The 9,792-nt window shown below is 42.4% G+C and overlaps 1 protein-coding gene across 1 annotated transcript; it reads right to left on the reverse strand.

The window, feature by feature from the left end:
• Positions 1-307: 307 nt before the first annotated feature.
• On the reverse strand, positions 308-5,716 carry LOC129742035 (uncharacterized). Its single transcript, XM_055733881.1, has one exon. The coding sequence runs from the start codon at positions 5,714-5,716 to the stop codon at positions 308-310; it is 5,409 nt and encodes a 1,802-aa protein (XP_055589856.1).
• Between the last annotated feature and the right edge of the window lie 4,076 nt (positions 5,717-9,792).

Consider the following 9,792-nt stretch of genomic DNA (forward strand, 5'->3'; position numbering starts at 1 on the left):
AAATGGATAATGAAGAAACGTTGCAATTTGTTGGTAAATTTGACAGACACGATGTAGATGACATGCACATTCCCAGACATCTTCATGCGTATTCTTTCACCAGAGGGAAAGCCTTGTAGAGGATATGTAGAGCAGACGGAGGACCTTCTGGGACGCTGACCCGGCCACGCCGGGCCTCGACGACGATCAATGCTGGAGGATAAACATTCTTCTTACTTTTTGGAAGTTCATTATAAAAAAAATACTTAACTGGAACGCGGGAGTCCAGAGACTCCCGCAGGTGCGGTTGCACCTTCGTTGGAGGAGTTTAATTCTCCCCATCGGCTTTCTGGAAGTTGTCCAGAATCGGTAGAACGCAGATCTTCGATATTGACCTTCCGTAGGTCCCTTCCTGCGTTCGTACGTTGACCACTCGAATGTTGCCATCGGACCCATGGAAAACCTCAGTGACACGCGCTAGGGGCCACTTCAATGACGGTAACCTCTCGTCCATCAGCAGCACCATGCTGCCCACCGAAATGTTGTTTCGCTTTCGAGTCCATCTCGTTCTGTTGTGGAGGTCGGACAGGTACAATTTCGACCACTTCTTCCATATAACCTGAGCATATTTTGTGGCCCTTTGCCACATGGTGAGATGGTTTTCTGGTGTATCAGTTAGATCAGGTTCATCGAGGGCAGTTAATGCACGTTGAATTAAGAAGTGGCCAGGGGTGAGAGCTTCAAAATCGTCGAGATCATCGCTCAACGGGGTCAGGGGACGTGAGTTTAACACTGCTTCTATTTGGGCTAGAGTAGTGGTCATTTCGTCGTACTGGAGCACTTTCAAGGCAACAGTTCGTTTAAAAGCAGTCTTGAAAGATTTCACCGCGGCCTCCCAGAGCCCACCAAAGTTGGGAGATCGAGCGGGAATGAATTTGAAGTGGATCCCTTCCTTGCAGGTTTCGAATATCACTCCGGTTTGAAATTGTTGGCTTCGGAGTAGTCGTTGAAGTTCTGCTATTTCACGTCTGGCCCCGACAAAGTTCCTTCCGTTGTCGCTCATAATCAAGGTTGGTTTACCACGTCGACCAATGAACCTTTTCAAGGCTCCAAGAAACGCTACAGTGGTAAGATCCGCGACCAGCTCCAGATGGACAGCCTTGCAAACGAGGCACACAAAAACCGACACAAAGCATTTCATGGGGGAACTTCGACGATGAGGATAGGTGATCAAGAAAGGGCCACAATAGTCTACGCCCACTTTCTGAAACGGAGGTGCAGGGTTCACTCGATCGGGTGGCAAATCTGCCATCAGTTGTTCCATCACCTTAGGCTTGACGCGGAAGCATTGAACGCAACTATGGATGGTTTTTCGGGCTAACCCACGAAGACTTGTAACCCAATACTTCCCGCGGACACTGGCAATCAGGAGTTGTTGCCCAGCGTGATACAGGAACTCGTGGTAGTGCTGGACGATCATGATCGAAAGGGGATGATGGTGATCGAGGATTATGGGGTGCTTGCGATTTTCAGAAACTGGTGCGTTAGCTAACCGGCCGCCGACACGTATTATTCCATCGACTAAATGAGGATTCAAACTGGCAATTCTGGAGGTGCTTCTCACTTCTTGGGAATGATACAGATCCTTAAGTTCTTGGCCAAAACTTTCAGCTTGAGACAATTTGACCAAAACTTTTGAAGCCTCGAGGAATTCTTCAAAGGAAATATTACCGATTTTTCTCGTATTCTGCTTTTTAGCATTGTGACAATATCGTCGCATCCATGCTACCAAACGGACCGTTTGCGTAAAGGTGGAAAGTCGAGAAAATATTTCGTTTGGTGCAGTAACTTCAACGGGCAACACCACAGATGATTTTTCCTCCAAAGTATCTTTGTCAAATTGATCGGGCGAAAACTCTGTCTCAACTGGCCAGGTGCTTCGATTTTGCTTCAACCAAATGGGGCCTTCAAACCACAACATTTGGTATTGCAGTTGGACAGGTGTCATTCCTCGGGATATTATATCTGCAGGATTTTCCGTACCGGGAATGTGATTCCATACTCCTTTCTTGGTCAGATGTTGGATTTCGGAGACTCTATTCGCCACGAATGCTTGCCATCGCGACGGAACTGATGCTAGCCAACATTTGACGATTGTAGAATCAGTCCAGAAAAAGCTTTTGACGTCCATGGCCGTACCTTTGCAGAATTTTTCATAGAGATGGCTTAGGAGGAGTGCTGACGAAAGTTCTTGCCTAGGGATTGATTGTTTCCGTTTCTTTCTCTTCAAATCTTCGAGAGGAGCTACGCGTGACTTCGAAACCAACAGCTTGACAGAAACTGATCCATCTTCGTGAGTGCATCGCAGATAAATGCATGCGCCATACGCCTTCTCGGAAGCATCGCAAAAACCATGCAGTTCAACGTCGCTACTTGGAGAAAATCCCACCCATCTAGGGATCGACAGGGTGTCGAGAGAAGTAAGGTTTCTGCGGAATTCCGTCCAAAACAACTGCATTTCGTCTGTCAGAGGATCGTCCCAGCCACATTTCAGTTGCCACAAACTTTGGATAAACATTTTAGCCTGTACTATCACAGGTCCGACAAGGCCGAGAGGATCGAACAACTTGGAGGCGTCAGACAGCACGATGCGTTTTGTAATACGGGATGAAGAGCTCCAGGTTGGTATACGGAAATGAAACAAATCGGTGCTGGGTTCCCAAATAAGACCAAGGGTAGTTACGGTAGAGAAAGAATCCAACTCCAGCGCAGTTCTGTCGCTAAGAAGATCTGCTGGAATATCTGCTAAAATTTCCTCGCAATTCGAATTGTATTTGCGCAGGACAAATCCAACGGAACATAAGAGGTCATTAAGCTCCTTCACTGCCTGTTTTCCTTCTTCGGGTGTATCAATACCGATCAATGCGTCATCCATGTAAAAATCCTTCTTGAGAATTTTTGCGGCCAAAGGATGACTCTGCTCTCCATCTTCTGCTAGCTTCTGTAAGCACCTAGTAGCCAGAAACGGTGCGCTTGCTGTACCGTAAGTAACGGTTGTAAGTTTGTAGGTCCTGAGCGGTTCCGACGAATCATTTCGCCACAAAATACACTGGTATCGTTGATCGGATTCCGCAAGATTGATCATGCGGTACATTTTTGCAATATCCGCAACAATTGCAAATTTGTGTAGACGAAATCGGGTGACAATGGTGATCAAATCGTCCTGAACTATTGGCCCAACCATGAGGCCATCGTTGAGTGAAACTCCTGATGTTGTCGGACAGGACGCGTCAAAGACGACCCTTAATTTAGTCGTCGTACTTTCTGGCTTCAAGACATGATGATGGGGTAAGAAGTAACGCAGCACTTCTTCGGAATCTGGAACCAGCTTCATATGACCCATATCCTGGTATTCTTGGATGAACTTCAGGTACATCTCCTTGATCGATGGATTGTTCACGAAACGCTTCTCCAATCCGTAAAAGCGTTTTTCGGCATTGGCTCTGGAGTCACCGAGCTTTCTGAGAACAAAATCCTTCTTGGGCAGCGATACTACAAATCTGCCAGTTTCATCTCGACTAGTTGTTTGCTTAAAAAGCTTCTCGCACAACGATTCTTCCACGGAGTTGGTGCTCTTCTCATGACATGTCTCTAATTCCCAGAACTTGGTGACCTGTTCATGAAGTTCTGATATCGTACATAGCTGAACGCCTGAATCAGTAGATGAGCCTTTCGATTCCGGAATGCGTCCAGCCAAAATCCATCCGAATACAGTCTCCTGCATAGTAGGTCCATCTTCGCTGACCTTATGTTGACCGGTTCGCAGCAAGTCGAGATAATACTCTGCACCAATCAACATATCAATTTCCCCTCTTTCATGGAATTCAGGATCTGCTAGGGTCATGTGCCTTGGAAAAGTCCAATCGCCAATGGAGAAACTTTGAGACGGCAACTGCACCGTCAAACTTGGTAAAACGTTGAAGTGAATCTCTTCCAAAAAGCTAGAAATCCGATCAATACGAGGTGCAACCTTTGCACGGACAGCCTTTCTGGAACAGCCTGAGGTGCCTCCAATGCCATGCAGATTCAAAATTTCGGAGAATTCTTTCAAGCGGAGTTGACGACAAAGTTTGGACGTGACAAAGCAATTTTGGGAGCAGGAATCCAACAGTGCTCTAGCTAGAACGCTTCGGCCTGTCGAATCGGAAACTTTAACCAAGGCAGTTGATAGAAGAATTTGGTGGGTGGAGTGTAAGGGGAGTGCAATGGTAAGTGGTTGTGGGTTAGGATCTGTGGCAAGCAGTGGGTGAGTACTGTGCGAAGTTTCATTGACAATTGGTAATGCAGTTGATGTGGTAGGAGGTCTTGGGTCTGTAACTATTTGGGTCTGTTGTTGTTGTTGCCTAGGTAAGGGTAGTTGTTGTTGAGGCGTTGATCGATTATCGGGGTGGTTACGGTTGATCGCTGTCACCGACGCATCGGAGGGTTTCGGTTTTACACTGTTCGTTTCCTTCGATGAATGCAGCAGCGTGTGATGTCTCCTGCCACACTGGCGGCAGAATCCTCGGGTACAATTTCGTGCTAGATGACCACCTGATAAGCAATTCATACACAAACCAATCTTTTTTACAGCTTCATATCTTTGGGCAACCGTCATCTTCTGAAACTTCCGGCAGACAAAGGCCGAGTGGAAAGATTCGGCGCAAAAACTACATCGTCCTGAAGTTGTGGCGTGATTCGCCCCGAAGCGTGGCTTCCTGTTCTCTGGCTGTGCAGAAGATGAAGATGATGAAATGGATTGTAGGACGGAACAGTGATTCTTGAGAAACGTAATCAAATTATCATAACAGGGGACTTCTTTGGAGTTATGATTGGTTTCCCAAAGCTTCAACGTTATTGGATCTAATCTGGAACAAACCATATGCACCAGAATGGTGCTCCAACCACCGATATCCTCTCCAATTTTAGCGAGCATTTGGAGGTGTTTCTCGAACTCAGATATCAGTTGGTTCAAACATTCGAAATTTTCCCTTTTCATTCGCTCAATCGCAAATAATGAGTCCAGGTGTGCCTTGACTATGAGCTTGTGATTTTGGTAGCGATCCTCGAGAACATTCCAAGCGACGTCATAATTACTTCCAGATAGGGCAATCGATCCAATTTCTTGAAGGGCTTCTCCTGAAAGCGAGGCCCTTAAATACGTGAATTTATCCATTTCAGAGAGCTTATCACTTTGATGAATGAGACTTTTGAAAGCATCTCTGAATGGAATCCACTCCTCTAATCGTCCAGAAAAGGTTGGCAACCGTATTTCGGGAAGTTTTACCCTCGATTCCACAGCAGGTGCAGTAGGGTGAGATGGTTGTGTGTTGGAATGCTGGATGTCTGCATGCAAAAATTTCAATAATGCTGATTTGGCCTGACAGTACTTCAGTTCGGCTTTGGAAAAAATCGCATCACTTTCTTCCTCCCTTCTTTGTGCTGCTGCGCCCAAACTGACGAGCCGTTCAGTGTCCGATGCATCTTCGTCGACCACTTCCTTCACGTCCTCATCCTCGAGCAGCAGTTCTATTTGCAATTGCATTTGCACAAACTCACTGTATGCACTTTCTAACAGCTGCAAACGAACTTCAACTTGTTGATGATCGATGTCTGAATGTTGGTCCACAAAGCACAGAACTGATTCAATCGTTTTTAGAGCCCTTCGCTCTTTGGCTGATAGTTCACGAAGCGACATGGTTAATAATCACTGATCTATGTCCAAAGCTTATCACAGTATTATCACTTAATTCAGAAGTTCGATCAATATTAAGGGAAATTACAAAACACAAGTTCGTTTGCACTGTTCACTTTTAAACACTTTCAGCAATTTTCAATTTTGATGCACTTTTTCGATCAATTTCACTTTTAATTTTTATCACTTTTACCGTTTCATCTCAACAATTCCGCGACGTGACACGACCGTTGACTAACCACCCAGATTGACAGCAGCGAGGGGATTTCAACAAGCGAACAAACAACTGATGGTAGAGAGAGCCAGCGAATTCTAAGACCGAAAATATTTATGACCTTTGATACCAGAGGGACTTAGCAAAAAAGTTGTCGATAAATCAATGAATTAGCTTCGCATGCAGTTTTCATTTATTTGAAAATTCTTACCAATTTTCACCCACGCAAATCTGGTGGCTCTCCGCATGCAATGAAGCAGCCACAGATCCCTTACCATGCAAATTACACTTTTTTGCTCTTTGTCGCAAACACATTACAATCTCGATCCAATAATTTTCCAAGGCTCGATCGTTTTGTCCAGGACTTTTCCTCGCTAAATCCGTTCCCTCTCGTCGCCGTATCGTCACCGTTGCAAATCCAGGCTAGGAATATTAGCTCGATATTCCCAGGAGATGAAACACGTTTCGATGGTCAGCAACTCGATGAAGATGGTGATGACTCCAGCGTAGAAAATGGCGATCACTCGACGCCAAGTTGACCGCGTACAACAGTCTTTGTTTTCGACACAATAGGCCAACAAAGCCTCACAATGTCCACGTTTTTATACCGCGACCCGACACGAATCCGGCTTCCAAGGACCAAAAATGTTCACGCACCTGTGAACGTCCGGGGTGCCGTGGTCCAGCCGAGTTAACTACTTCCCAAAACTTCGAACTCGCGCCCGTGATACTATTACAATAGAAAGGTCAACGACCTACAAACTACTTATTTCACTTCAAATGAGAACACTTTATTTGGCGGTTTGAAGATACAACGCGGTTTATTATAGAGAGTTGTATACTCGACTGCGGTTTATTGGACACTATCTTTTATTCTGCTGCTTCTAGTAATAGAACCTAGCTTGAGTAGAGGTAGTGTTCGGAAAGGCCTTTCTTATCATTCTCTACTCTCTGATAAGAGATGTACTAAAACCTGTGTAGTGTACAATTGAGATGAGTGGATGCAATCACCATTGGGGTGGTTCCTTGAATTCGGCATTAACACCTTAAATTGATCTTATCAAATTCAATCAATGTATTTGTTATAGTTTTGAATTTGTATGCTGAAAAACTTCATTTCCAGCTATAGAAGAACGAAATTCAAAGGATCAACGTCAAAGAGTTTTAAAAATTTTAGTCTATGTGCTACCAAAGTGGATATTTTGAAGTGTATATTCATAATCATAGGAATAGGAACGTATGGTACTGTTGTCGACGTTTCTCCCTTACCTGTGTTTCAGTTGTCTTTGCGTCTAATATTGCACAGTGGGCCCGGCCGAGTTAAGATGGCTAGTAAATATTGGTTTAGTACTGACAAGTTCTGCCTTTGTATTTATCATAACCATAAGCATTAGCAATAAGCATGTTCCATTTGTTATTGAGTTAGATGGTTGACTAAATCATATAAAATACGATGGAACTGAGAATTTTTTAAAGGTGTATCACCAAAACGACAGCTGTTAGCCGAAATCCGATAATCGTTGGCTGTTATGCTTTAATACCTTATTTGAACATTCATAAATTGAAATCAAACAAAACTACCAAATGTAAAATTATCCCTTAATATTCATGTTATACATATCTAATCTTTAGTTAAAGAAAAATCAAATAATAAAGATATAATTTTTTCGCTGCCTCACGAGTGATTCATCCGCCTTCCATTTCCTTAATGAGCCTTAACTTAGAATGTTATTCGCACCTTGCAACGTTTACTCCTACCTTTATCAGGGATTGCTCCAAAGAACTTAAAATAAATCTACAGTAATGATCCCTCAGAGGAAAAGTTTTTTTTTCTCCCTTCAAACGCCTCCGTTGTCGTATCGTGTTCCTTGATGTGCCCATTCTCGTCTCCTGCCAATCGTTCGTCGTTGGCATTGACAGTTTTTTTTCTTCTTTGCTCTCATTATTGCAAACCTAGCCATTTTTATCGGGCAAGGTCCTTGCTCACCATCCCACTTTCATCCTTTGAAGCTTGTTTTGATTAAACTCAACCCAACCGTGGGAAAAGTGGTCTCGTTTGGAGTAGGCAAGTAAATAGAGTAGAAGTAGGAGCAAAAAATAAAGTAAAAAGGTGAGGGTGGTAGCTTCAAATGGATTCTGGAATAAAAAGGCGTCTAATCGCGGCGGTGCGATCTCACTTCGCCCTGGCTCGTCGAATCAACCTGAGTCCCGAGTTTTCTGGTGTGCGTAAGCATTTCTCGCATTCAAATTGAACCACCATCTACATCCGGGTCCCGGTCCGAGAATTTTGGCGTAGAAATGAGGATTTGACAAAGTTCCGCCACACAAAAGGGCGCGCACATTTTGCTGATAAAGTTCTTATCTGGCCTGGGAATGTTTATTTGGGTTGTATTTTTTTTTCTCTAGGTGAAAATAGAGAGTAGCAATCTCGGCTATTCGGAAGATAACGAACGAACGAACGAACGAGGGAAGTCTCAATAGAGGGATGAATGAGAATTATTTGTTTTTGATTGTTTTGTTGCCTAGAAGTCCTACCGGAGACTGCCGTCCTAGTTGATTAGGCGCGCAAAAATAATGGAATCTGCATATATTTTGCGAACACAACTTGGGGGGGTTTTGCGTGTTTCAGCGTGCCGCAGTTTGGAAAATTACGATCAATATCAATAATGGATTTTGTAATGAATATTGTTTGTTGTTTGGCAGTCAAAGAATTGGCTTACATTATTTTATGGTTCTATGAATGTTGATTAAGTTTTTTTTAGGATTATTTTCAAGGTATTTGAAAAGTTTTATAAGAAGTCGGAAAAAAAATCAAGACACTCAGAAAACAATAATAGCACAGCCAATGATCTCTTGGAAAATTGTAATAAGACGTTGTGTTTGGAGACAAAAAGACTTGACCGGCTGTGGTTTTGCACATACTTAACGCATTGCGTTGATATCCCGTTTTTCGAATGCCGTTAGTGCGTTACACTAAGAGCCATAACCTTTTGAGTAAATTTAGTTATTAGAATATTCAACTCACAATCTATCGCGGCGATAAAAAAACTCCGTATTTGACTTTATACTACAAAATTATTCACAATACTTCCGGTGAATTGAATATACTGAGTTTGTTGAATTCGGTCCAGTGATTTGTAAGACGTTGAATGCCAAATTGTTGTGATCTTGGCTTGATTTCCATGCTGGTCCTTAATGTGTTAGTTTGGTACTATTTGTTTTTATTCTTACCAAATTATTGAACTTTATTTTAACCGTATTTATGGTACCTATTTAAAAATATTATTGTTGCAAAACAATTTGATTTAACGAAAGTAGAAATGACCAATCAAAAAAACTGGTAATGGGGAAATTTTTTAAAACATAATTTTTTTTTCTTCTGATATGTTTATAGATTCAAAAGAACATTTGTGTTATATACATGAGTCTTTACTATGGGAGCACGGGTTCATAGCATTTTCATTAAATATTTGTTTTTTTTTGCATATTTTTTGAAAAATCTTAACCATACTTAACTTGAAACCAAGTCTCAACATGATTTTTAATAAAGGATTTTTATTTATAGTACCGTTTTTTCATTTCTGAAAAAAAAATGTTTCAATCATATCTTGAAATCATATATAAACTTCGAGGAAGAATGACCTTAACGGGTTAAACTCCTATCAAAAAGAAAAAAAAAAATATAAACTTATTTATTGTTAAAAACATGTATTTGCAATCGTTTTTTTATCTGAAAAGATGGTAAATGAATCAATATCCACGGTCACGGCATACAATGTACACATTCCGTGAGTTGGTGGTTTATTAGAATTTGCAAGATGCTAGCCATCATACCCTCGGAAGATGTACACTTTGTGTTATGTAG

The sequence above is a fragment of the Uranotaenia lowii genome, chromosome 2 (assembly GCF_029784155.1).
Source record: "Uranotaenia lowii strain MFRU-FL chromosome 2, ASM2978415v1, whole genome shotgun sequence".
Classification (NCBI taxonomy): Eukaryota; Metazoa; Arthropoda; class Insecta; order Diptera; family Culicidae; genus Uranotaenia; species Uranotaenia lowii.

Excerpts from the sequence above, each read along its gene's own strand:
- LOC129742035 (XM_055733881.1), bottom strand. The coding sequence starts at position 5,716 with ATGTCGCTTCGTGAACTATCAGCCAAAGAGCGAAGGGCTCTAAAAACG.